This window comes from Mauremys reevesii, unplaced genomic scaffold (assembly GCF_016161935.1).
Source record: "Mauremys reevesii isolate NIE-2019 unplaced genomic scaffold, ASM1616193v1 Contig10, whole genome shotgun sequence".
Classification (NCBI taxonomy): domain Eukaryota; kingdom Metazoa; phylum Chordata; order Testudines; family Geoemydidae; genus Mauremys; species Mauremys reevesii.
The window spans coordinates 892713-920697 of record NW_024100716.1 but is presented as its reverse complement, the minus strand read 5'-3'; the positions used below and the strand labels follow the sequence as shown (position 1 = coordinate 920697).

General features: G+C 46.5%; 1 protein-coding gene across 1 annotated transcript in view; it reads left to right on the top strand.

Moving 5' to 3' along the window:
* The window catches only part of LOC120392556 (antigen WC1.1-like), a 127240-nt gene that overhangs the window by 72681 nt on the left and 26574 nt on the right, over window positions 1–27985 (top strand). Inside the window, exons 2-4 of the mRNA XM_039517370.1 lie at window positions 17656–17970; window positions 18206–18520; window positions 24779–25096. Of these exons, the coding sequence (XP_039373304.1) occupies window positions 24802–25096 (295 nt within the window). The 5' untranslated portion in view covers window positions 17656–17970; window positions 18206–18520; window positions 24779–24801. The remainder of the gene's footprint in view (window positions 1–17655; window positions 17971–18205; window positions 18521–24778; window positions 25097–27985) is intronic.

Below are 27985 nucleotides of genomic sequence, written 5' to 3'. Positions count from 1 at the left end.
TTTACCAGTACATCCTACCGGCCCACTTTTACCTCTGCCCCAAGGTCTATTAGTAGAAGAACTGTCAATATTTCAGATGCTGCTGAGTAATTCTTCTTCTATAAAGATGATCTGAGTGACACAATCTGGTTCTAGTGAATTGTCCTTGTCTACAATTGGACATGTCTTATACTGGGAAGTGGTCTTGTAATGATCACCTTTGGCACAAGGGATTTCTTTCCTAGTTTATAATATAACCTGCTTCTAATGTCTCCCAATTCATGTTTCATAAGATATAGAATCTATCGGGGCGAGAAACAGCACAGATAGTTTGTACAGAACTTTTGCTTCCGGCTCCGGAGATTGGGGGTTGCCCAATGATCTGAGGCTGTGGTAAACCTGATGTCAGGAGAGGGCTCATCACTCATATATGGTGATGTTTGTTGCTTTCGAGTTTTATTGGATGTTTTAGCTGCATAAAGTCACAGATAAAACCACTGATAATAACTAAAAAGGCAGGTGGGTTTGCTATTGGTTCCTTCCTGCAGCTGATGCCAGCCTCTAAATCTATATATTTCCCTTCCACTGCTTTTTTATCACTTGTCAGACACAGAGGAGCCCTGGCAGGTGCTTAGGTGCAGCCAGTTCAGTGTGAGGAGGGGACAGCAAGTCAGTCTGGCAATGAAGGGACATCTCTCCACTTTGGTGTTGTGGCTGCTTCTCCTCACAATTCAGGACATCACAGGTAAGTCTCCTCAGTGCTTCACCAGGGGAGCTTGGTTAACTGGAACTAGGGTGATAACTTTTACAGGCAGCTTTTTATCATCGGACCCTGGCTAGGAAGTTGTGACTATCTGGTTACTTGCAATTTATATTTCAAATGCCCAACAAGTTCAGATATAGTGTGCTTGGGTTAGAGCCCATGACACAGCTGTGCATGACCGAAAAGCAGAGAATTCTATGGTGACTTCTGGTGATCAGACTGACATTGCAGGGGATGGACAATTATTACCACAAGAAGGATAAATTACTGCATGATTTTGGGATGGTGTCACATAGTGTTGCCAAGCACATGTTCAGCTCAGTGTATTTTTGTTGGATTTATGAGCAAATGTTTATCATCCCCTGAATATTTCTTATTTTCTATTGGAAATTTGACTGCTTCACATGATACAGACACAGTGACATGGGGGAGCATAAAATACTCTCCAGTTATTTGTGGGATAGTATCATATAGTGATGCCAATCACATGCTCAGCTCAATGTATTTTTGTTGGATTGATGAGGAAATGTGCATCATCCCTTTGATAGTTTTTTTATTTTCTATTGAAAATTTGAGTTTGCTTCAAATGACATAGACTCAGTGAAGCTGTGGAGTTTACAATATAGGGGATATCACTCCATCTAGCTACTTTTCCCTTTCCCTCAGTGCACTTAGCTAGAGCAGTGTTACAGCCTTGGGTCCTGCCATAAGTGAACATCACTGAGTTAACTCCATTGAAAAAATGCCCTTTTTTTCTTAGTGCAGACCAGGCCCCATGGGTTGCCTGTGGGACAGCACTGAAGGGAGCCGTACCTGAATAAATGCCCCTGTGGATTGCAGCAAAGTGGCGTTTTATATTTGCTTGGCATTAAAGGTGCAGGATGGTCTGGGCACATACTGGTGTGAACTGAACTGTTCTCTGAGCTCCATGGAGGCTTCAGAAACATACTGTCCCCAGCTCAGCCATCCACTGCTTCAGCCAGCATGTTCCAGGGGTCACAGTGGAATACAGTGAACAGATGTCCTGATTTTATAGGGACAGTCCCAATATTTGGGGCTTTTTTTATATGGGATCCTATTACCCCCCACCCCTTGTCCCAATTTTTCACACTTGCTGTCTGATCACCCTACAGTGGAACTGTCTATGTAGCCGTAACTCATGGGCATTGTAATGATGCCTGTACTTGCTCCCAGTCACAGGGACAGTCCTGGCTCTTCACACCCTGTCCTGGGGGCCAGTTCTCCCAGCCAATATCCCAGGACTGTGTGGCGGGCAGTGGCCCCTCCTCACATTCCCTGTGAACTGCCTCCCTCCCAGCAGCAGCTTTGCCTCTCCACATCCCCCAGAGATACAAAAAGCACCAGAGAAAACTGGGGGCAGGGGGTGGAACTCAGAGCTACGGGGAGAAAAGCCAATGGCAGGGAGTGGGGGCAGAGTCTGCTCCTCGTCTGGGGAAGGAGCAGCCTGTACATGCAGGACAGAGAGGCCAGGTAAACCCCCCCCCCACTCCATCCCGATTCCTCTGTACTCCTCAATCCTCCCTCATCTCCCCATGCTCCAGGCTACCTCCCTTACCTCCCATCCTCTGCTCCACACTCCTCCTCACCCTCTTGCCACCCTGCTTCTGACCCTCCTGTCCCTACACATAATCACCTTTCCCCACCATCCCTCCTCCCGCACCCCTTTTTAGAGCCCCCTCTTCTCCTCATGTCTCCTTCTGCCCCCTCTCTGCTCTCTCCCTTCACCTCTCTCTCTCCTTTCCAATTCCTCACCCCATCCTCACTTCTCACTGTCCCCCACTCCAGACCCCCTCCTCAAATTAAGAAAAACAGTAAAAGAACTAAAAAAGAGCCACCGTGGCTTAACCACCATGTAAAAGAAGCAGTGAAAGATAAAAAGACTTCCTTTAAAAAGTGGAAGTCAAAACCTAGTGAGGCAAATAGAAAGGAGCACAAACACTGCCAACTTAAGTGCAAGAGTGTAATAAGAAAAGCCAAAGAGGAGTTTGAAGAACGGCTAGCCAAAAACTCCAAAGGTAATAACAAAATGTTTTTTAAGTACATCAGAAGCAGGAAGCCTGCTAAACAACCAGTGGGGCCCCTTGACGATGAAAATACAAAAGGAGCGCTTAAAGATGATAAAGTCATTGCGGAGAAACTAAATGGATTCTTTGCTTCAGTCTTCACGGCTGAGGATGTTAGGGAGATTCCCAAACCTGAGCTGGCTTTTGTAGGTGACAAATCTGAGGAACTGTCACAGATTGAAGTATCAGTAGAGGAGGTTTTGGAATTAATTGATAAACTCAACATTAACAAGTCACCGGGACCAGATGGCATTCACCCAAGAGTTCTGAAAGAACTCAAATGTGAAGTTGCGGAACTATTAACTAAGGTTTGTAACCTGTCCTTTAAATCGGCTTCGGTACCCAATGACTGGAAGTTCACTAATGTAACGCCAATATTTAAAAAGGGCTGTAGGGGTGATCCCGGCAATTACAGACCGGTAAGTCTAACGTCGGTACCGGGCAAATTAGTTGAAACAATAGTAAAGAATAAAATTGTCAGACACATAGAAAAACATAAACTGTTGAGCAATAGTCAACATGGTTTCTGTAAAGGGAAATCGTGTCTTACTAATCTATTAGAATTCTTTGAAGGGGTCAACAAACATGTGGACAAGGGGGATCCAGTGGACATAGTGTACTTAGATTTCCAGAAAGCCTTTGACAAGGTCCCTCACCAAAGGCTCTTACGTAAATTAAGCTGTCATGGGATAAAAGGAAAGGTCCTTTCATGGATTGAGAACTGGTTAAAGGACAGGGAACAAAGGGTAGGAATTAATGGTAAATTCTCAGAATGGAGAGGGGTAACTAGTGGTGTTCCCCAAGGGTCAGTCCTAGGACCAATCCTATTCAATTTATTCATAAATGATCTGGAGAAAGGGGTAAACAGTGAGGTGGCAAAGTTTGCAGATGATACTAAACTACTCAAGATAGTTAAGACCAAAGCAGATTGTGAAGAACTTCAAAAAGATCTCACAAAACTAAGTGATTGGGCAACAAAATGGCAAATGAAATTTAATGTGGATAAATGTAAAGTAATGCACATTGGAAAAAATAACCCCAACTATACATACAACATGATGGGGGCTAATTTAGCTACAACGAGTCAGGAAAAAGATCTTGGAGTTATCGTGGATAATTCTCTGAAGATGTCCACGCAGTGTGCAGAGGCGGTCAAAAAAGCAAACAGGATGTTAGGAATCATTAAAAAGGGGATAGAGAATAAGACTGAGAATATATTATTGCCCTTATATAAATCCATGGTACGCCCACATCTCGAATACTGTGTACAGATGTGGTCTCCTCACCTCAAAAAAGATATTCTAGCACTAGAAAAGGTTCAGAAAAGAGCAACTAAAATGATTAGGTGTTTAGAGAAGGTCCCATATGAGGAAAGATTAAAGAGGCTAGGACTCTTCAGTTTGGAAAAGAGAAGACTAAGGGGGGACATGATAGAGATATATAAAATCATGAGTGATGTTGAGAAAGTAGATAAGGAAAAGTTATTTACTTATTCCCATAATACAAGAACTAGGGGTCACCAAATGAAATTAATAGGCAGCAGGTTTAAAACAAATAAAAGGAAGTTCTTCTTCACGCAGCGCACAGTCAACTTGTGGAACTCTTTACCTGAGGAGGTTGTGAAGGCTAGGACTATAACAATGTTTAAAAGGGGACTGGATAAATTCATGGTGGCTAAGTCCATAAATGGCTATTAGCCAGGATGGGTAAGAATGGTGTCCCTAGCCTCTGTTCGTCAGAGGATGGAGATGGATGGCAGGAGAGAGATCACTTGATCATTGCCTGTTAGGTTCTCTCCCTCAGGGGCACCTGGCATTGGCCACTGTCGGTAGACAGATACTGGGCTAGATGGACCTTTGGTCTGACCCGGTACGGCCATTCTTATGTTCTTATGTTCTTATGTTCCTCTCTCCACCTCTCCATGCAGACCCCCTTCTCTAAACCCCCTTCTTCTCCCTCCTGCCCCCTGCTCAATTACCCCCTCCTGCCCCATGCTCCCTGCTCCTCCTCCAGACCACCCTGTGCTCCACCTCCACTGCTCCCTCCTGCCGCAATTTCAGTTCCCTGTCACCACCCCTCCCTTCTGACTCTCTCTCCTGTCTCCCTGTTACCTCACTGCAGATCCTCTCCCTGCCATCTCACTGGCTTCAGCCCCAGTGACAGTGACAGGAGATGGCACCATTTGGAATAAGGGAAAATCCATGAGTTGGCGCCTTTCATCATGTTCTCTTGGGACAGATAAAAACACCCCAAACCACCAGAGTGGGAATAAAATCATGAGAGTTGCAGCACTGACAGCCCCAAGTGTGAGGCCCTGAGACGTGAGAAGATGGCGCCATGAGGCAGCTCTGGGCGTGTCCCTTTCTCCTGGCTCTGGGCATGGATCCCCTGCTGCCGGGCGTGGACTCTGCTGTGATAACACTGGGGAGGGGACACTCTGCTCACTCTGACCCTGCTCTGTGTCTCTCTTTGAAGGTGATGAGGAGCTGAGGCTGGCGGATGGAGGCAGCCCCTGTGCCGGGAGAGTGGAGGTTAAACACCAGGATCGGTGGGGGACGGTGTGTGATGATGACTGGGACATGGCAGATGCTGGAGTTGTCTGTAAGCAGTTGGGATGTGGAGCTGCTGCCAGTGCCCCTGGCCTGGCTCATTTTGGAGCAGGATCTGGACCAATTTGGCTGGATGATGTTGCCTGTGATGGTACCGAGTCTGCTCTCTGGCACTGCAGGAACAGGGGATGGGAAGTGCATGACTGTCATCATGGTTGGGATGCTGGAGTGATCTGTTCAGGTAAGAATCAGCCAGCTCAGTCCTGAAAGGCAAATTCCCTGAGACAAAACCCACAGGATGTTGTGTGCCTTTGACCCTAATGAGAAATGAACAAAACCCAGAGAAAGTCCTGTCATTATAGTTATTACTGAGCTGTAATAATTACTGTTCATGTCACAGGCCACTGAGGAGCCCCCTGTGTGACTGTGAAGCATGTTCAGTATCTCATCCATCTCCAGTTGTTTCAATGCTACATCTTCCCTTTCCCTCTCCCTCTGAATGGGTCTAAAAATGCAGATAGGAGAGAAAATGGAAAAGGAAAATGTCACGTAGGCTCCTAAGTCCCTGAGGCACTTTTGAAAATTTTATGCTCCTGCCAAAATCCAGATCCAGACACCCAACCGCAGAGTTACAGAGGATGTGGCATTTATGTAGCCCCTTTGCCATCCTCATAGGGTGACTGAGGAATGGGCAGATTCTCCCAGCTTGGCCACAATTAGATTTAGCCGAGAACACTCCCCGGTCTGCTCTGTTACTTCTCACATTTTGGACAAACCAGTAATAGAAAATTTCAAAATCTCTGATACTCTGTGGATCTAGCGTAGCATAGAGAGCTCAGCCAAAAAGATACCTCACCCCTACACAGCACAGGAAAATCATATTATGCAGTCATTTGTTGTGACTCAGTAGTTAACATTAAAGCTACAGACCCATTATAAGTTTTATTTTTAACTTCTCTCTTCTTAACATTTAGTAGGAATCATATCTTCCTCTGAATATAGCACAAGGAAGAGAGAATATTTTCTCATATTTCCAAAAGTTTTAGCAGCTCCCCCGGCAATGGGAGCTCATGGCAATGTTTAATCTCAACGCTTTCCTGGATTTTGAGTGTTTCGATTGCAAACATGGATACACTTTTCACATGGGGAGTGAGGGGAGACAGGGGTTTTATGCAATTTCTTGGTATTTTTTCTTAAATTAAAAAAGCTGGGGTGGGAACTTTACAGAAATTCATTGCCAGGGGTTTGAAATTCTGCAGAAAACAGATTGATCTTCACCAATGTAAATTCCCTAACCTGGTAATAACAACTGCAATGCCTTATGCTGCACACCTAGCAAGTGCACAGCAGGGAGTCCCTCTCCTCTGAACCTCACCAGGAGGAGGGAGCTGCACACAAACAAAGGGGCATCAGAGAAAAAGCCTCTTCTGTGCCCCTTTCTGTAAAACTGCGCCTGCATCTCAGCTGGAGCTGCACATTTGCAGTGGGAATAAAGTTTGGGTTTGTAACAGGGCGCTTGAAAGGCCAGGATGGCTAGTTCTTACTGCGCCTGACCTCCAGCTCCTTGTTTTCCAAGTTAAGTTGCCTCTGTATATTAGGCAGTGGGGTAGGGAAACCCAGGCCCTTCCTCTCCACCAGGTCCCAGGCCAGGGTTCTGCATGCATCTGCCCTGAATAGGCGAGGCCTCCCAGCTGGGATCTAAATCCCTTGCCCTGGACTACTTCCTACCACTGTCCCTTTTGTTTGGGGCCTGGCCCCTCTAGTCCCATTCGCTGGTGGCTTGGATCCCATAGTGCCCTCTCGTGGATCTTGGGTGGCCTCATTCTGAGGTCCCCGGCTCCTTCAGGTGGGGCAGCAGCAAGTTTGGTGAAGCTGAGCCCCACAATGTCTCTGAGCCTCAGGGACTCAGTTACCTCAGTTGCAGGAGGCTCCTATGTCTCCTCCACAGTCTCCCTTAGCCAGGGAGACAGCGCTTACGCCCTGGTGGCTGCCTCGGCTAGCAGGCTAGTGACCCTTCCCCTCAGGTAGGGAGGCGGATCGCTCCTGCCTCTTCACCAGTCAGCCCTCAACTGAGCCAGGCCCTCTCCTTTTCTCCCCCCAGGCCTGGCATTGGCTGCAGATATAGTGGGGTGGGGCTATCTGGGCCCAAAGGCTCCCTTTAACCCCTGCCGTGCTGGCAGGGTCATTCCACGGGCCTGTGCTGAAGGCTGGAAAGGAGGATGAGTCTTTCCATGGCCCTTATAGTTATGTCCATCCTTGTCATTAATCCCTGTCTTCCCTGGATAGAAGTGCAGGGCCAGCTCCTAGGGTTCCTTACTCAGGCAGGCAGTTATTGCCTGTAATGTGAGTTTGCTTTGTACAGACTGAGTAGAAACAGAATAAAGGACTCAGGATTGGGCCCATTCAGAATTATTCTAGAAATAACCACTCAGCTGCCTACAAACTGCCCTGTGCACTAGATATCACTGAGAACAAACACATACGGGAGCTGTGATGTTTCTGCACCAGTGATTTTTGAGAGATGCTGTCCTGACAGAATACTAGAAACTTTACAAAAAGTGACAGTCGTCTTCTTATATGCAGTGTTGTTGTAGCTGTGTTAGTTCCAGGATATGACAGAGACAGGGTGGGTGAGGTAATATCTTTTATTGGACCCATTTCTGCTGGAGAGACACAAACTTTTGATCTTACAGAGAAGAGCTGTGTGTAAGCTCAGAAGCTCGTCTCTCTCACCAACAGGAGTTGATCCAATAAAATATATTATCTCATCCACCTTGGCTCTCTCAACCCCTTCTCATCCAGCTTTTCACTTTTCATTTCTGGTTGGATTAATACCAAATTTCGCCAAAACGTTCGCCTCTGCAAAGGTTTCCTGCTGCAGTCAGTGCACAGGGTGTGAATCTGGGATGCACAGTGAAAGAGGTTGTTGTCTGTAGTCCCACAGCCTCATTGGTTGCAGCAGCAGCATTGCCATCATGATGATTCCTCCATTCAAGGATGATCTCTGCCACAGATTTACATATGGGTCCTGAGACGACTCAGGAGTCCGATCCTGGAACCATAGATCTGCCCACAGTTGGTACAGATGTTTCCTGATAGGTCAGCTGCCTCCTGGGAGAAAGTTCTTTTTTCTTTCTTTCCTTCCTTCTCTCTCTCTTTTCAACTTCGAGGGCAAGGCACTTCTCCTGCCTGGTGGAGAATGAAACTTCATTGAGATCGGTTGGTTGCTTGCCCCTCCCAGCTTGTGACGGCCACATGAATTTTCTTGAGATACGCTTTCAGTGTGTCTGTGTAGGGTTTCTTCTGACTACCACAGGATCACTGACCATTGATGAGCTGAGAGTAGAGGGCTTGTTTTGGGCAGCAAGAGTCTGGCATCCGCACACAATGTCCAGCCCAGCAGAGTTGGTGAGTGAGGATCATTGTTTCAATGCTGGTGACATTAGCTTCAGTGAGGATGCTGGTGCTAGTGTAGTGATCTTCCCACTTGATGCAAAGGATTTTCCAGAGGCATCGTTGGTGGTACCTCTCCAGACTCTTGAGGTGCTGTTGATAGGTCACCCAGGTTTCGCATCTATAAAGAAGCGCAGGAATAACAATTGTCTCATAGATCTGGATCTTGGTGTCCTTCCATAGGCCACGGGTTGTGAAAAGACACCAGAGAAGATTCCCAAAGGAAGCACTTGGGCAATGGATCCTGTGCTGCATCTCACTGTCAATTTTTGTTGAGAATGTTGGCTACCGAGGTAACAGAAGTTCTCAACTCTCTCCAAAGTCTGTCCCTTGATGCTGATGTATGGTGGCTCATGTGGAAGGCCTGAAGCAGGCTGATGGGTAACTTTAGTTTTCTTGATATTGAGTGAGAGTTGTAGGCTTTGGTAAGCTTGTGCAAAAAAAATCCAATGTGGAATGAAGGTCATTCTCAGTGTGCATGACGATAACACAATCTTCAGCGTACTGAAGGTCAGTAATGGACACCCTAAAGACTTTAGACTTCAAGTGGAAATGTCAAAGATTAATAAGCCGCCCATCCATTCTGTATTGAATGTCAACTCCAGTGGGGATGCGGTCTTTAACAAGGACCAAAATGACTGCTAAATAATGGAGAACAGGGTTTTGGCAATAACACATCCTTGCTTAATCCCAGTTTTGATGCCAAAAGGATCCATCTCCAGGCTGTTACAGAGAATGATGGAAGTCATCTCATCATGAAGAAACCTTAGGCCCTTATTAAATTTTGGAGGGCAGCCAAATCTGGCCAGTACCTTTGACAGGGCTTTGCGATTGACAGTGCTGAAGGCCTTTGTCAAATCGATGAAGGCCATGTACAGGTCCTGATTTTGCTCCCAAGACATTTCCTGGATTTGGTGGGCAACAAAGATCATGTCGGTTGTCCTGCGGGATGGTCTGAGATTCTGGGAATATTTCCTCAGCAAGGGGAAGCAATTGGTTTAAGAGGATACGGGCAAGAATTTTCCCTGCTGTAGATAGCAAGGCAATGCCATGATAATTTCCACCCTCCGACTTATCTCCTTTCTTAAAGATTGTAACAATGGTGACATTTCTCAAGTCTTCCAGAATCTTCTCATTATACCAAATTTGAAGAAAAATGAAGCTCCCAACAGCATAGCTCTGACGATCATTGAAGCACACAAGCCCCTTCACCACAACAATGTGATGGTCCCTGAAGAGGGTTTGCAGGAGTGTAACCAATAAAATTTGGCTGAAATTATGCTCCTGGCTGTTGTGGGCCAGAGTGGCACCAGACACTAGAACCGAGATGAGGGAGACTGTTTCCACCTGCTGGGCGCAGGCAGTGTGGGGAGGAAGCTACCTGAATTGAACACAGACCAGGGTGAGAGGGGAAAGTAGATGAGGATAAGGATGCAGGGGGAATATTCTGAGCCTGGAGGCTGGTGGATGGAGAGAAATGGGACTGGGAGAGAAAGCGGGAGATGGGGACTGGCTGGACAAGGAGACTGGGACTGGGAGGAGGGGGAAAGAAACTAGGACTGGTTAGACAGGGCGATTAGGTCAGGGAGCGGGTGGGGAGACATTGCGATTTGCTGAGCAGAGAGATTAGGAGTTGGGGTGTAAATCTACCCTGCACTGTCCCACCAGGCATCGAGTGCTCATGAGGACAGTGTGGCTGTGTACTTAGGCTTGTTTACACTACTGCTTAAGTTGATGTAAGTTATGTTGCTCAGGGCTGTGAAAACATCTCCCGCAACACCAAGCAATGTAACTTATATCGACTTAAACCAGTGTCTGTATCACACTATGTCAGTGAGAAACGCTCTCCCGCCAGCAGAGCTTCTGCCTCTCATTGAGCTGGACTAATTATGCAGACAGGAGAGCACTCTTCCATCAACATCTTGCATCTTCACTAGACTCATTAAATCGGCACCACTGCATCGCTACAGTGGCACTGATTCAGTGTGGTAACGAAGAGAAGCCCTAACAGTTTCCTCATATGCTTTGATCTATCCCATTTCCCAGCACTAGGGAAATGTTAGTGTGCAGCAGCAGGCTGCACACAGACACACAGTGTGCAGCAGATTAGTGTGAGGTAAATTTACACTCCAGTTTGCCACAAACTAAGTGTGTGTAGAGAGAAACCCTGACGGTGGATGAGGCATCCAGGGAGGGAAACTGGGGTTTGGGGCAGACAGGACAACTCAATGCAAAGGTAAGTGTGAGAAACAGATCAGCTGAGGACCCCAGAGGGGAGGGGCAGCACAGAGAACAGGGGGGAAACTCGAACTTGGCTGGGGAAGCCAGAGGTGAAGTATAGCACTGGCTTGGCAAGGAGACTGGGACTGGGGATGAGAAACTTGAGGAGTGGAGACGGGAACTGAGTAGACAAGAAGAATGGGACTGGGACACAGAGCAAGGGATGGAGAAGAGACAGGACTGGGACAGGGACAGCTTGGAGGGGATGAGGCGGAAGGGGTTAGGTTTTGGGGAACAAGGGAAGAAGGGTCTGTGACTGCTAGAACACACATCTCTCCAGAGCCTGGAATGAATCCCAGTATCCCTGAGTTTTGCCATTCCCCTGCTGTCAGCAAATATCTGTCAAATCCTTCAACCAAATGTTTGGATCCCCGTCTATGCTGGTCCACAAAGAGGATGACAACCTACTACTACTGTCAGTTACTCCATTAGCTCAAGTGGCAGAGGTTTCTGTGGTGGATCTAAAGGTTCCAACCCTGCTGATGACCCATGTGGGTGTCATAGGGTTGCCATCTTTCTAATGGCTGGTAATTGGATCTCGAGGCTCTATCCCCTTCCCTGCCTCTTCCTCCCAAGGCCTCACCCTTCTCCACCTCTTCCCTCAAGGCCCTGCTCCTGATTCACCTCTTTCCTCGAGACCCAGCCTCTTCTCTGCCTCTTCCCCAGACCGTACCCCCGCTGCTCACTCCTCCTCTCACCTCGTCACTCGCTGGATCCTCTGAAGGAGCCTGCCTGCAGGTACGAAGCTGCCCTGGCTGAGCAGGGGCTGACAAAGATTAATGACCTGGTGCCTCCCCTGGCCCCATGGAACCCAGACTTTTGGTTCAGGTGCCATTTAGGTCCCTTTTCAACTAGACTTTCCAGTAGAAAACCAGGCACCTGGCAACCCTAAATGGCACCCAGACACAGAAGCCAAAAACCGGACTGTCCAGGTAAAACCAAGACAGGTGCCATCCGGAGGGTGGCAACATAATTCCGCATCTTGAAACTTCTGTTTTTTCAGTTTGCTTTTTTGAAAACCTAGGAAATTATGCACAAAGCTTTACTTGTAAGGAACATTAAATTTGCAAAGTTGAGCCGTAAAAAACAAGGAAATGGCAGAATTAAAGTTGTCTTTGTAACTTTATTTTGGCCCACTTGTACGTATGTGTTAAGATACCGTCTTTAATTACATGATAACGAGCTATTTTCTCCATGAGACCCCTGCCTCATTCAGTGCACTGGATAGATCGCATGGGCATAGTTTAGGAGGGTGCAGGGGGGCATTGGCAGAGGGAAGGCATGGTGGGGGCATGCAGGGTCAGTGCAGGGAGCAGAGGGGCAGGATGGAGGCACTTCTCCTGAGGCTGAGAGTAGCTGCTCTGGGTTGTTACCTCTGCAGCTGGACACTTCTTCCTGGGTCCTAGTGCATCACTGTTTCCAGTTGAATGGTGAGTGCCTGCAGGGGACAGTGGGAGAGGGGGATGGGGCAGGAGAAAGTGAGGAGAGGATGGGGGATGGGAAGGGGCATGGGGCAGGTGAAAGGGGATGGGATGGGGAAGAGAAGGAGATACAGAAATGAGAGGGGGGAGCAGGAGCCCAGCTTATGGTGCCCCCTCGGCAGCAGCAGCCCCAGCAGTGAGACGGCTGCAAAAGCCCTGGGAGGCACCAGACCAGCAACATTTCTGCAACAGCTGGTGCCGGAGTGGCCGCAGCTCCCAAACTCAGGTCGTTGCAGCAGACAGCAGCAGCTGGGGCTCACCCATTAAGCCATCCTGTCCCCTCCAACACCAGCAGCCCAGGGACCACTCCAGGGAGGGGGAAAGAGTCAGTGAGCGAACTGGCCTCAGTGTGTGTGTGAGTGTGTGTGTGTGTGTGTGTGTGTGTATACACACATACTCTCTATCCTCCCCACCCCAAATATAGCAGTCAAAGTAGGCCTGTGCTCTGAATCAGGGTTGTGGCGTGAGGGAGGCTGTTCTATGTAGGACCCCTGCCTCACTGGTTGCAGAAACTGTGAATTGTGCAGTGTATGAGGCAGGGGATTGCAGAAGGAGAAAGGAGGGTCTCTTGTTAAAGCCGGTGAATGCTGCCCTGGGAAATTGGATTCTATCCCTGCCTCCACCACAGAGTTCCTATGTGATGCTTGGCAAGTCAATTAAACCAAAAGTTTCACAGGTGGTCATTAATTGTGTCTTCCTCATTTTATGGGTGGCCCATTTGTAACTGTGGGGGTCTGGTTTGCAGAAGCGCTGAGCACTCACTGCTGTAAATGGAAGTCAGTAGGTGCTGTGCTCTGAACATACTAAGCGCTGTATAATGCTAAGGACTCTGAAAAATTACAACCTGGTGTCTCAAGTTGAACACCCCAAATCAGTCAACACTTTTGATCATTTTGTCCATTGGGTATCTGGGCTTCAGTTCCCCATGTGTAAAAATGGAGATAACAACACTTCCCTGCCTCCCAGGGGTGTTGTGAAGAGAAATTATTTAATGTTTGTGAAGCACTCAGCTACCATAGAAATGAGCCATAGAGAAGCCCACGAGGAAATGAACAACTCTGTTTTGGGAGTTCAGTTTGAATGATGTGCAGTACATAGGGGCTGGGGCCACACATTGAACAACAAGTATAAAAAGAACTATTGACCATCCACTCATTCAGTCAGCACCATGTGTCCTGTGCACTGAATGAGGCAGGGGTCCTGGGGCAAATATTTGGTGATGTAATTAAAGACTGTATCACAATAAAATGAAATTAACCAAATGAAATTAATAGGCAGCAGGTTTAAAACAAATAAAAGGAAGTTCTTCTTCACGCAGCGCACAGTCAACTTGTGGAACTCCTTACCTGAGGAGGTTGTGAAGGCTAGGACTATAACAATGTTTAAAAGGGAACTGGATAAATTCATGGTGGCCAAGTCCATAAATGGCTATTAGCTAGGATGGGTAAGAATGGTGTCCCTAGCCTCTGTTCGTCAGAGGATGGAGATGGATGGCAGGAGAGAGATCACTTGATCATTGCCTGTTAGGTTCACTACCTCTGGGGCACCCGGCATTGGCCACTGTCGGTAGACAGATACTGGGCTAGATGGACCTTTGGTCTGACCCGGTACGGCCGTTGTTATGTTCTTAATGCAAGTACAAAAGGGACTAATTAAGGTTACAGAGGACAGTGCGAGTCTGGCATTCTGAATGGGTTGAGTACTTGACTTTACAAATTTAACTTCCTTTTAGATACAGAGTTTCAGAGATTCTAAGGACCAAAGGAAGCATTAGATTATATAGTCCATCTTCCTGGGTAACAGGCTACAGAATTTAATCCAGTTACTCCTGAACTGAACCCAATAATTTTTGTTTGGCTAAAGCACATCTTTCAGAAAGGCATCCAGTCTTCATCTAAATACTTCAGGAGGTGAATAACCTTCTGCTTCCCTTTTAGTTTGTTCCAATGGTTAATCACCCTCACTATGAAAAATGTGTGGCTTACTTCTAATATGATTTTATCTGGCTTTAACTTCCAGCCATATGTTTTGCTTTTCTCCACCAGATTAAGGAGGCCTCTACTACCAGAATTTTGTCCCTGCACAAGTTCTTACACATTAAAGTACTTATATAATATAATCATGTCACCTCTTGGTGTTCTTTTTTGAAAACAAATAGACGGAGCTCCTGGAATCTCTCGCTGCAAGTCACATTTTCATCTTTGTGGCTCTTCTCTGCACCCTTTCCATATTTTTTAAAAATATTCTTCTTAAAATGTGGACAGCACAGCTGGATGCAGTATCGGTCTCACCATGATGTACAGAGAGGTAAAATCATGTCCCTGGTCAGAAATTATCCAACAAAATGGAGCTTCATTGGAAAATGCTGGTTTGTTGAACTCAACATTTCCCATGAAAGTGAGTCGGGTGCAATGAACTTTCTTCAGGCCACAGGCAGGTTGTGGCAGAAACCTGCATGGTTAAGTGCCAGCTCGCTTGGGGGGCTCCAGCCAGCCCTGCCATGCAGACTGCCTTAGGGCCAGGTACCCCAGTTTTCTCAGGTCAGCTGCTCTGGGATAGCTAAACCATGTAGACTGCCCCAGCACCAGAGACCCTGGCGTTCTATAGTCTGCATCTTGAGGGCAACCCTGCCACGGGGAAGGGAGTCCCAGCTTTAACCAGGGCTCAGCTCCCAGCTCCACAGCAGGGAATTTTGAATTCCTCGGGTGGGATCCTGATTCCCAGTGTTTGCGGCTGTGAGGCAGCCCTGCATTGCAGACTGCCGAGACCGGGGACCCCAGAGCTTTGAGACTCCCAGGCCAGTGAGCTATTTGGGACACCAGCTGGCCCAGGAGTCTGGAAGCCCAGGGGTCCCCAGTCCAAGGCAGTCTGCATGGCGAGGCTGCCCAAGAGCCACAGACCCTGGGAGCCTGAGCAGCTGCTGAGAGAAATTGACATTTTTTATTTTTCTCTTAGCACTGGTGAAACTGACAAGAATGTCAGTGTCACTCAGCATCTGTAGGTGTCCCTGGGAGCAAATTTCATGTCAAACACTCCATGTGTTGGTGTTTCCAGAACAAATTGTTGAGGGGATTTCTGGTTCACAGGAAGTTTTGAAATAGCAAAATTTCCTGTGAGCTGGAAATCCTGCATTTCATTCAGTTCTTCTCACTGCTCCCCTGTTTAACCCTCCACGTATCACCTCAGCCTTTTCACAGCATCACCCTGGGAGCTCTAGTTCAGTTGCTTGTCCAGTATGACCCCTGCAAAGACCATGGGAGGTATCTGTATGTTTATGTATATTATGTGTTACCTCTGTTTCTGTTATTGCTGTTTTGCCATTTCCTACCAGGCTTCAAAGAGTAAATCCTGCTGGAGCTCCCCACATGTCCCAGCAAGGCAGACAATGGCTACAGAGACCCCAGTCACTGGTACTTAACTGACACTACAGGGGTCAAGGGCTTTCAACTTTTGCCTCTGATCAAGCCGGGCACAACCCCCCTAGCTTGGGAAAGGGGAGGGGCCCTTCAAGTGGGAAAATTAGACAAAGAGCTTGGGAACTATGAAGAGGGAGCCCTGATGAACAAAGAGGGAGATGCAGGGTCTGCCGGGAAGGAGAGTGAACCCAGTCCCCAGAAGCAGGTGTACCTGGGATAGGTTGGGCCAGCCCAGGTTTTGAGGGAAGTGCTGAGGATTAGGTAAGACATATGCCTGTTGGCCTTTAGTTGCTTTAACACTTTTCTCTCTGGTCACTGTGTTCTATGGATACATAAATAATGTCACTCTCCTGGGCCTGGTACTATTCAATATTTTCATTAATGATTTAGATGATGGAGTAGACAATCAACTCATCAAATGTGTGGATGACACAAACCTGGGAGGGGTCACAAGCTGTTTGGATGAGAGTATTAGAATTCATAATGACCTTGATATATTGGAGAATTGGTTTGAAATCCATAAATAAAAATTCAGTAAAGACAAGTACAAAATTCTTGACTTTGGAAGAAAAAAATCAAATGCAAAAAATCCAAAACGAGGAGTAACTGACTAGGCAGCAGTTCTGCAGAAAATGTTCTGGGGTTATACTGGATCACAGACTGAAATGGGTGATGCTGTTTTTAAAACAGGAAATGTCCTTCTGGATTATATTAACAGAATTGTCCTACATAAGACAGAGGAGGTAATTGTCCTGCTTTACTCAGCACTGGTGAGGCCTCAGCTGGAGCACTGTGTCCAGTTTTGGGCTCTCTCTCTATGATGGGTAGGTAGGACATGAAATAATCCACTTAGATTGCATCAAGGGAGAGTCTGGTCAGATATTAGGAAAAACTTTCTAACTATAAGGATAGTTAAGTACTGGAACAAGGTGCCAAGGGAGGTTGTGGAATCCCCGTCACTGGTGACTTTTAAGAACACGTTTGACAAACATCTATCAGGGATGGACTAGGTATACTTAAACCTGTCTTGGTGTCGAGGGATAGACTAGCTGACTTTGTGAGGTTCCTTCCAGTCCTACATTTCTATTTATTCCAAGATTTTATAAACTAGTCCAGCCTGCCAATTTTTTTAAAAGTTTATCCCTAGTAGATACTGTTTAACATCTTCCTTAGTTACCAATAGGCTGCAGAGTGGTTCACCCTCTTCACATAGTATGAATACACATCCTGCTTCTATCCAAAACCAGAAATGTTTATTGAACACCTCTGCCTTATTTGCATCATTATGAAATATTTTACCATATCCATTTGTAATGGGCCTACACCTTTGTTAGGATTTGTTTGGTTGGTTTTGCTACTAATATACTTTAAAAAATTCTCATTATTGTTCTCAGCTCTGCCAACTATGTATTTGTCCCAGATAGCTTTAGCTTCTCTTATAGATTTTCTATATTTCATAACTTCTAATGTATATTGATTGCTAGTGAATTCCTCTCTTTCCATTTGTTGTACATTGTGTTTTTTCATTTCTAATTGCTGCCTGCACTGCCCCACTGCACCAGGATGGGCTTTTGGACAAAGTTCTAGGGCAGTGGAACATCTAACTCCCTAAAGCTCCTTTGTAATTTTCATCCTTCATTGGTTTTCTAGGACATGTTGAGCTCCAGCTGGTTGGAGGGGACAGTGCCTGCTCAGGACGTGTGGAAGTAAGACATGGAGACACCTGGGCTACAATCTGTGATGCACACTTTGATCTCAAAGCTGCCAGTGTTATCTGTAAAGGACTACAGTGTGGAACAGCTGTATCTATCCCAGGAGGAGCTCACTTCGGAAAAGGACAAGGACCTATCTGGACTGAGGAATTCCAGTGTGTAGGGAATGAGTCACACCACGTGTACTGTCCCAGGATATCATACGGGAATCAGACGTGCTCACATGCAAATGATGCCAGTGCCATATGCTCACGTAAGAATTTGGCACAATGTCTCTAAAATCCCAGTGTTGTGCATTCTAGAGTAGGGTGCAGCAATAAATGATCTCACTCAGTAGGGAGCTGGGATAATAGAGCTGGTATCAGCTTCTAGTAAAACCTCAACAATCCAATATAATCGGGATGGGCTCAATCTCCCTGACTTTCCTTTTCTTAGATATAAAATAGCTCCAAGACTCCCCCTCTAAACCCCTTCTCCCTTCTCCCCAGGGCACACAGGTTTCCGGCTGGTGAACGGCAGCACAGTGTGCTCAGGAAGGGTGGAGATCCAGGTTCTTGGTGACTGGGGAACCCTCTGTGACTCACGCTGGGATTTACCAGATGCCAACGTTCTCTGTCATCAGCTTAACTGTGGATTGGCTGTATCAGCTCCAGGAGAAGCATATTTTGGAAAGGGAATTGGCTCTGTCTGGACAGACACATTTCACTGTAATGGGCATGAGCCTCATTTATGGCATTGCCCTGTTACTGCCCTGGGGGCCTCTAAGTGCTCACACGACAATGATGCCAGTGTGATTTGCTCAGGTAAGTGTAATTCTGGATTAATGACACTGCCCCCAGAGCAGGGGACACTCAAGGCACAGGACGGGGGGCGGGGGGAAGCTAGTTTCTAAAGCATGTATAATAATAATTAAAATATTACAAGTAAAAGTAAAATAAATATTATCACAAAAGAATAGTTATGACCTAGGAAAGCCTTGGATTCTCCAGGAAGAGTTTCAGCAAAGATGTGCTTATGCAGGGCAGTAAAGCAGGGACAGAATTTGTCCTTAGTGTTTCATAAATGTCACCAACTCACTGTCCCCATCCTTCTTCAAATCATTACACTTGTAGTTACTGGGAGAGCCGCCCCCTACATGGAGGTTGCTTCACACTTTCTATTATAAAATATTCTCTCCACCTTCTGGAGAAGCCCTCGTGCCTTCATTGCTTGCAGCAGGCCTTTGCAATTCAGCAAGGGGGTCAGTGCTGGGGCCAGGAGAGCACCTCCCCTTACTTCAGTGAAATTTCTTCCATTTTGGCTGCATTATAAACTGCTGAAAATAACGATTTCCCTGAAGATATTTTTGGTAGCATGACACAAAGAATGTAGCACTTTCTCTCACTTAAAAAAAAATCACACCTTTCCAGTGGGAAAAATGGGTGGGCGCGTGGGTGGGGTGGGAATAAAAAGGGGGAGAAATTAGGAGAATCTGTAAACTGTAAAATGGAAATGGAAACAGGGGCGGCTCTAGCCATTTCACCACCCCAAGCACGGCGGCACGCAGCGGGGGGTGCTCTGCCGGTCGCCGGTCCCGCAGCTCTGGTGGACCTCCCGCAGACGTGCCTGCGGAGGGTCTACTGGTCCCACTGCTCTGGTGGACCTCCTGCAGGCATGCCTGCGGATGCTCCACCGAAGCCGCGGGACCAGCGGACCCTCCGCAGGCACGCCTGCGGGAGGTCCATCGGAGCTGCCTGCCGCCCTCCCAGCGACTGGCAGAGCACCCCCCGTGGCATGCCGCCCCAAGCACGTGCTTGGCGTGCTGGGGCCTGGAGCCGCCCCTGAATGGAAAACTAAGTTTTTGTTTCCAGAAGTTGAAATGAAACAATATTTTAGTTAGAATCTGAACAATAATTCTCATTCTGTTTTTAAAGGTTAAAATCTTGGTTCTGCTTCAGAAATCCAGAGAAAAACTGAAATATTTCATTTGAAAAATACTTCACAGGAAAAAAATTGGGGTTTCATCAAGCTCTAATATTTACCTTACATACAAAAAAAAAAAGAGAGAGAGAGAGAAAGAGAGAGAGAGAGAGAAAGAGAGAGAGAAGGATAATATTATTTAGTGAAAGTCAAATACTCAAAAGTTAGGAAATACCAGCAGTAAGGTTGTCTATACATTGCTAATTCTCCCTGCCCCCTTATGCATATACATTATGATACAGTCTAATTGCAGGCACACATACTGTTTGTTCCACTCAGCTCCTGCATCATTCACTGCACTGGGTGGATGGTGCCCATGGTAACATTTTCAAAAGTACCAAGTGATTTACGGACTTAACTGCCATTTGCATAAGTCACTTATGAGCCCCAGTACCATGGAGACTTCAACTTCTCTTTGCCTAGGTCACACTTTCAAAAGGGACTTAGGTTCTTGGTCATTAAGGCACTTTTGAAAGTTTTACCTCTGGTGATTAAAACCAAAATTTTAAAAGTCTCCACTAACTTGTGGTGGTGGGGCACTAACTGGAGACTCCCAAGGGCCTGATTCTGTAGCACTTGATGTGTTCAAAGTACTGTCCAGACATTAGTTAATCCTCACAACACTCCTGGGCAGTAGGTGGGTATCATCACCATCTCCTTTTTACAGATGGTGAAAGTGAGGGGATGTGAGGCCTTGCTCAGGTCACTCAGAATTGTCAGACACGGTTACTTGCTTTGCCTCAGCAAGTGAGAGCTTTGCTGCTGTTCAGCTAGTCTCAGCTCCCTGCCACACCAGCTTGCCTGCCCGGCGAGCAACTCCTCAGGATTCTGCCAGTCCAAACCTCGCCTTACAGGGAACCATCAATGAATCCCAGTGCCCGAGTTCCCCGGAGACGTCATTCGGCCGCGGTCAGTCCCTCTCACTGGGTACTCACAGAAGTTATCAAGTGAACTGCCTCCAAAGAGACAGCGGCCTGCTAGTTTGGCTCAGGATTTTACCCTTCAGTTTCGTACACAGCACTGCAGTGGTTTTGTAATAAAACTAGAGTGAGTCTATTAACAAAGAACAGGTATTTAAGGTATAAGTATTAACAATGGAAGATACAGGTATAGTTACAAGTAAAACAAAACATACTTTCTAGTGACTAAAACTTAACTCCAAAAAGTTAGTGTCTCTGTCTAAGCAGATTTCTCACCTAGAGTCAGTTCCAGCTACTCTTGGGTTCCAAGTCAAGAGGATCCACTTTTCATGAGCTCAAAGGGTGCTGCTCTCCCTTTGTCTCCTAGGTGATGGATAACGAAATGGCTTTTTGCCTCTGCTCATATCTTCCCAAAGTTCATTCACCCTGTTTGAAGGGGCAAGAAGGACATGGATCAATCTGGTCTCCATCAAGATTGTTAAGTGGTCATCGTCCCCCACTTACTTGCCTGCTGGCTTTGTTTACCTTACATTTAAATGGGCTTTTCTTTGTCTTTGCTCTCACCTTGGTTAATTTACAATGGAGACATGGTCAAGCTCATGAAACAACAGCCCTTTGTTTAGAACAGCTGGGCTTAGGCACACATTTTAGGAACATATTTCCAGCACACAGCTATCGTTCTTTAAACCCTGCCAGGCGTCCAGTTTTCAACCAGAACTCCCAGTTGAAAAGGAGCCCTGCAGCTCCAGCATTGCTGACCAAGCCATTAAAAGTCCAGTTGGTGGCGCAACCAGGTTAAGGCAGGCTCCCTGCCTGCCCTGGCTCTGTGCAGCTCCATGTCCCTGCAGCCTCTAGGTGCAGGGGTGGCCAGGGAAGCCCCGAGCGCTGGCTCCGCAGCTGCCATTGGCCAGGAACTGCAGCCAATGGGAGTTGTGGGGGCGGGCGGTGCGCACCGCAGAGAGCCACCTGGCCTTGCCTTTGCCTAGGGACCGGACATGCCGGCCGCTTCGGGGAGCAGCGCAGAGTCAGGGCAAGAAGGGAGCCTGCCTTAGCCCCACTGCCTCAATGACTGGGAGCGGCCTGAGGTAAGCACCGTTCGGCCGGAGCCCACACCCCAAACCTCCACCTGCACCCCAACCTCCTGCCCCAGGTCATAACCCCATCCTGCACCCTAATTCCCTCCCAGACCTCACCCCTACCGCCACCTCAATCCCCTGGCCCAGACCTGAGCCCCCTCCTTCACCCTAACTCCATCCCACAGCCCACGCCCCAGCCCCCTATCACAGCCCTGAGCCCCCTCCTGCACCCAACTCTCTCCTGGAACCTGCACCCCAATCTCCTACCCAAGCCCTGAGCCCCATTCCTGCACCCAAACTACCTACCAGAGTCCACACCCACACTTGCACCTCTATCCCCTGCCCCAGGCCTCAGTGCCTTCCTGCACCCAAACTCCCTCCTGGAGCCTGCACCCCGAACCACCTTCTGTACCTCAACTTCCTGCCCCAGCCCTGAACCCCTACTACATCCCAAATCCCTCATTCCTGGCTCCACCCTAGAGCCCACACCCTCAGCCAGAGCCTGCACCCCCTCCCAAACCCCAACCCCCTTGGCCCCAGCCTGGAGTCCCTTCTTGCATCCTAAACCCCTCATCCCCAACCGCATGCCAGATCCTGCACCCCCAGGTGGAGCCCATACCCCAACCACCTACCCCAACCCAGTGAAAGTGAGTGAGGATGGAGGAGAGCGAGTGATGGGGGGAGGGGGGCTGGAGTGAGTGGGGGCAGGGCCTCATAGAAGGGGAGGGGCAGGGCAAAGGTGTTCAGTTTTATGCAATTGAAAAGTTGGCAACCCTACCTGTTCATACACCACACAACAATATTAATGACCAGCGAGATACCAGTTTGTATAACTGTCATAAACAGTTAGTTAAGGGTTAAGGTTTTGTTTTCGACCTGTAAAGGGTTAACAAGCAGTACCTGCCGACACCTGACCAGAGGACCAATCAGGGACAAGATAATTTCAAATCCCTGTGGAGGGAAGGTTTTTTTTTCCTGTTCTTTGTTTTTTTAGAGAGTCTCTCTTGGGAGTTGAGAGAGTCCAGACATCTTAATCAAGTCCTCCCAGGTTTCTGCAATAAATTCTTCTATTCAAGCTAGTGAGTATTAGCAAGGAACTAGTATTCTTATACTTTTATTTCTGTATTTGCAATTCTGTGTTTTGCTATAGAATTTCTTTAATTCTGTACTGTTATTGCTTTTACTGAGAAAGAAGGGAGGGGGAATTCTCTCCAGAGATTGATAAGTTTAGACCCTGTGTATTGTTCCATCTTGGTTACAGAGACAGTTACTTTCTTTTTATTCTTTAATAAATCTTTTCTGTAAAGGATTTGGTTGATCTTTCCTTGGGTGGATTCTCAGGGAAAGGGGAGGAGGGAGGTATCCCTCTGTAGTTGGATTCCGGTATCTCTCCTAGGAAAAGGGAGGGGGAAGGAAGCAGGGGGGAATGGTTTATTTCTCCTAGGTGTAAGAACTCCATGGATTTGGGGCTCTTGGGATCCCCAAGGATTTTGGGGAAGGACTGTGTCCCAATACACATACCTTATTGGGTGGTGGCAGCTTTTACCAGATCTAAACTAGGATTTTAGTTTAGAGATAAATTCATGCAGGTCCCCATATTGGAACCCAACAGCTCTAAGTGGGGGTGAAACCTATGACATGGTTGGCAGAGGTGACGAACCTGAGAGCCATACAGAGGCAAGGCATTTCTACCAAAAGGCAGTTTTAAAGCAGTTTTCAGGGTTAGAAGGAGTTTCAGCTAGGTTGGCTGAAGGGAATACAGTTTTTCTAACCAGGCTTTTGTTACAAGGAACTCCCTGCTGAGAGGATACTTAGCAATTGCGAGAGAGAGTTGCAAGACAGGTTTTCCACCTTCTTGGGAGCAAGGAGGGGGAGAGTGTTTTTGGAGCAGTTTTCAGCTAGCTTTAGCTGGAGGAAATACAGTCCTCTGACATACTTTGTTAGAGAAGGATTTTTTCTTTTCGTTTTCTTTCTGGTTGCTTCAAAAAGCACCTTGGAGGGAAAGGAGGGGTAAAGTTTTCTGACAAGCCTTTGTTTCAGGAGACCCCATACTGAGAGCTACTTAGCAAGGGCAAGAGACACTGGTTAAACCGGTTTGTCTTGCTCTTGGGAGGAGGGGGGGGAATTTTTTTTCTTTCTTGGTCAAAAGCACAGTCATTCCCGCAGAACACAATTTGCAAAACAATAGATTTGATTTTTCTTTGATTAGTCGATAATAGACAGGGTTAGGAACTGAAGCAAGCAACACAGACAGTTCACTGACTGCAGAGGGGTGTGGCCAGCACTACCAAACCACCCAGAAATATTACTGACTGCAGAGGGGTGTGGCCAGCACCAGAAGACACACAATCATGAGTGGCAGTAAAACAGTTAACAAACTGGAACTTGCTAGGTTGCAAATAGAACTAATTTATTGCAGAAACCTGGGAGGACTTGATTAAGATGTCTGGACTCTCTCAACTCCCAAGAGAGACTCTCTAAAAAAACAAAGAACAGGAAAAAAAAAACTTCCCTCCACAGGGATTTGAAATTATCTTGTCCCTGATTGGTCCTCTGGTCAGGTGTCCGCAGGTACTGCTTGTTAACCCTTTACAGGTCAAAAACAAAACCTTAACCCTTAACTAACTGTTTATTACAATAACACCTTACACAACACCTTTTAGATGCACATTTTGACACCTGTGAGTTAGGACAATGAGTGTGTCAGGCCAGAGCAGAGTTGTGGTATGGAGTTAGGGTTGCCACTGGGGGACTCGCTGGGCCACAGGTATGTCTACATTTTTTGCTGGGCATGTCATTCTCAGCTCAAGGACACTGGCACACTAAAAATAGAGTGTAGCTGCGAGCCTAGCATCTCTCAGGATATGCTAACAAGCCCCTCTGTCCAACTGGGTGTTACAATCCTTAGAGCACCCTACACTTAGAGATTAAAAACGAAGACTACCTTCTGCAGAGGTTACTCCTTTTAACCGTGTGATGCACATCAATCACTGTCTTAATACCCTCTTAGTTAGAAACTTTCCATAATTTCTTGCATACTCTGCATTATTTCTAATGTACAACAGGCAGTGTTATTCAGTGTATTTCCCATCTCTCCTGAGCCTAGGTCGTTCAGAATCGCTCAGACTGATGAATGGAGAGAGCCAATGCGATGGGAGAGTTGAGATTTCCCTCCATGGTGTGTGGAGCAGAGTGCTGGATGAGCAGTGGGACATGAATGATGCCAGCGTGGTGTGCAGGCAGCTCGAGTGCGGAGTCGCTGAGAAAGCTTATAACCTCCCTAAGACTGAGCAAGGAACAGGCCCCGTGGGGCTGAGAAGGGTCCAGTGTGCAGGAAACGAGAGTAATCTGACACTCTGCATCATCTCCATGTCTGAGACAGAGCAGCCAGGAATTGCTGAGGATGTCGGCGTCGTTTGCTCAGGTGACTTACCATGACATCTTGCAAACATCCTGTCCTTGTTCAATTGGAACACGATCTGTCCTATGACCTGTAAATATCTCACCTTGTTCTGTGATCTCATCAGATCTTGAAAATATGTGGATCTGAGGATCAAACTGTGACCCATTTATTGTAAAAATATAGTATTATGTACAGACAAAAGCACAACCACAGAATAGGTTAATGCACTGCAGCAACCTCGCTGTCTGTCTTGAGTTTTTAATCAAAACTTTTTCAGATGTAAAACTGTTTCTCTGTTATGGAAATTTTCACAACCTTTTTTTCATTTTCACGGAACATTGTCACGGTTACAGGGTTAGCTGCACCTCCCTCCCCTTTCTGGTGTCTCTGAGTGCACCCACATCAGGCCTTGGCCTGCTTGCCCTGGCCTGTCATGGGGTGGAATCTCGAGATTCTTCCTCTGCTACACTAACCCTAATCTGATATGGTAATACCGATATTAGTGCTACTCCTCTCATCGGGGAGGAGTACAGAAACCGGTTTAAAGAGCCCTTTATATCGATATAAAGGGCCTCGTAGTGTGGACGGGTGCGGCGTTAAATCGGTTTAACGCTGCTAAAATCAGTTTAAAAGCCTAGTGTAGACCAGGCCTCTGCTTCACTGTACATTAAGTGAGCTGGGCTTCCCTGGGGAGTAACAGGAAAAGAACAGAATGAGCCTGTGTTCTTGTAAGAACCAAGGTGCTCATGAGACCCAGCTGGGGCTCAGTTTGTCTGCCCCACTCTGCTCCCCTTTCTCAGACCCATAGATAAATGTGATTTGATGGGGAAGAATCAAAACAGCTTTTGTAAAGGGAAGCTTCCCCAGTCTATGAGAATTCTCTGAGGGAGTCAACGAACGTGGACAAGGGTGATCCAGTTGATACAGTGTACTTGGATTTTCAGAAAACCTTTGACAGGGTCCCTCATCAAGGCTCTTAGGGAAGTTAAGCAGCCATGGGGTAGGTAAGAGGGAAGGTCCTCTCATGGATCAGTAACTGGTTGAAATATTGGAAACAAAGGGTAGGAATAAATGGTCAGTTTTTGCATTGGAGAGACACGAACAACGGATCCCCCAAGGATCTGTTCTGGTAGCTGTGCTGTTCAACATATTCATAAATGATCTGGAAAAGGGTGTGAACAGTGAAGTGGCAAAGTTTGTAGATGATATAATATTATTCAAGATAGTTAAGTGCAAAGCAGGCTACGAGGGGTTACAGAGGGATCTCACAATACTGCGTTATTGGCCAACAAAATGGCAGGTGAAGTTCAGTGTTGATAAGTGCAAACCAAAGCACATTAGAAAAAATAATCCTACATATATGATGATGGATTCTAAATTAGCTGTTACCACCAAAGAAAGATCTTGGAGTCACTGTGAATAATTCTCTGAAAACTGCTGCTCAATGTTCAGCAATGATCAAAAGGGCTAACAGTATATTAGCAACTATTAGGAAAGGGATAGAAAATTAGACAGAAAATATCACAATGCCTCTATGTAAATCTGTGGTCCCCCCCATATCTTGAATACTGTGTCAAGTTCTTTTCACCCCATCTCAGAAATGATATAGTGGAACTGGAAAAGGTACTGAGAAGGGCAACAAGGATGTTGAAGGGTACAGAATAGCTTCTGTCCAAGGAGAGACTGAAAAGATTAGGGCTGTCTAGCTTAGAAAAGGGTGATGTGATAGAGGTCTATAAAATAATGAACAGTGTGGAGAACGTGAGTAATATAAGAACATAAGAACGGCCCTACTGGGTCACACCAAAGATCCATCTAGCCCAGTATCTTGTCTTCCGACATTGGCCAATGCCAAGTGCCCCAGAGGGAATGAACAGAACAGGTAATCATCAAGTGACCCATCCCCTGTCGCCCATTTCCAGCTTCTGGCAAACAGAGGCTAGGGACACAATTTCTACCCATCCTGGCTAATAGCCATCAATGGACCTATCCTCCATGAATTTATCTAGTTCTTTTTTTAACCCTGTTATGGTCTTGGCCTTCAAAACATCCTTTGGCAAGGAGTTCCACAGGTTGACAGTGTTGTGTGAAGAAATACTTCCTTTTGTTTAAAACCTGCTGCCTATTAATTTCATTTAGTGACCCCTAGTTCTTGTGTTATGAGAAGTAGTAAACAACTCTTCCATATCTACTTTCTCTATACCAGTCATGATTTTATGGACCTCAATCATATCTCCCCTTAGCCATCTCTTTTCTAAGCTGAAAAGTCCCAGTCTTATTAATCTCTCCTCATACAGAAGCCATTCCATACCCCTAATCATTTTTGTTGCCCTTTTCTGAGCCTTTTCCAATTCCAATATATGTTTTTTGAGATGGGGCAACATCATCTGCACGCAGTATTCAAGATGTGGGCGTACCATGGATTTATATAGATGGAACATGATATTTTCTGTCCTGTTATCAGGAGGTCAGACTAGATGACCATAATGGTCCCTTCTGACCTTAAAGTCTATGATTCTAATTCTAGTAGATTGGTGAGGCATGATTTTCCTTTACTAAAACAATGTTGACTCTCCCTCAACAAATTATGTTCATCTATATGTGACAATATTGTTCTTTATTAGAGTTTTAACCAGTTTGCCCAGTACTGAAGTCAGGCTTACAGGCCTGTAATTGGTGGGATCACCGCTGGAGCCCTTTTAAAAAAATGATGTCACATTAGCTACCATCCAGTCATCTGGTACAGAAGCTGATTTAAATGATAGGTTACAGACTACAGTTAGAAGTTCTGCAATTTCACATTTGAGTTCCTTCAGAACTCTTGGGTGAATACCGTCTGGTCCTGGTGACTTATTGCTTTTTAATTTATCAATCTGGTCCAAAACCTCCTCTTATGATACCTCAATCTGG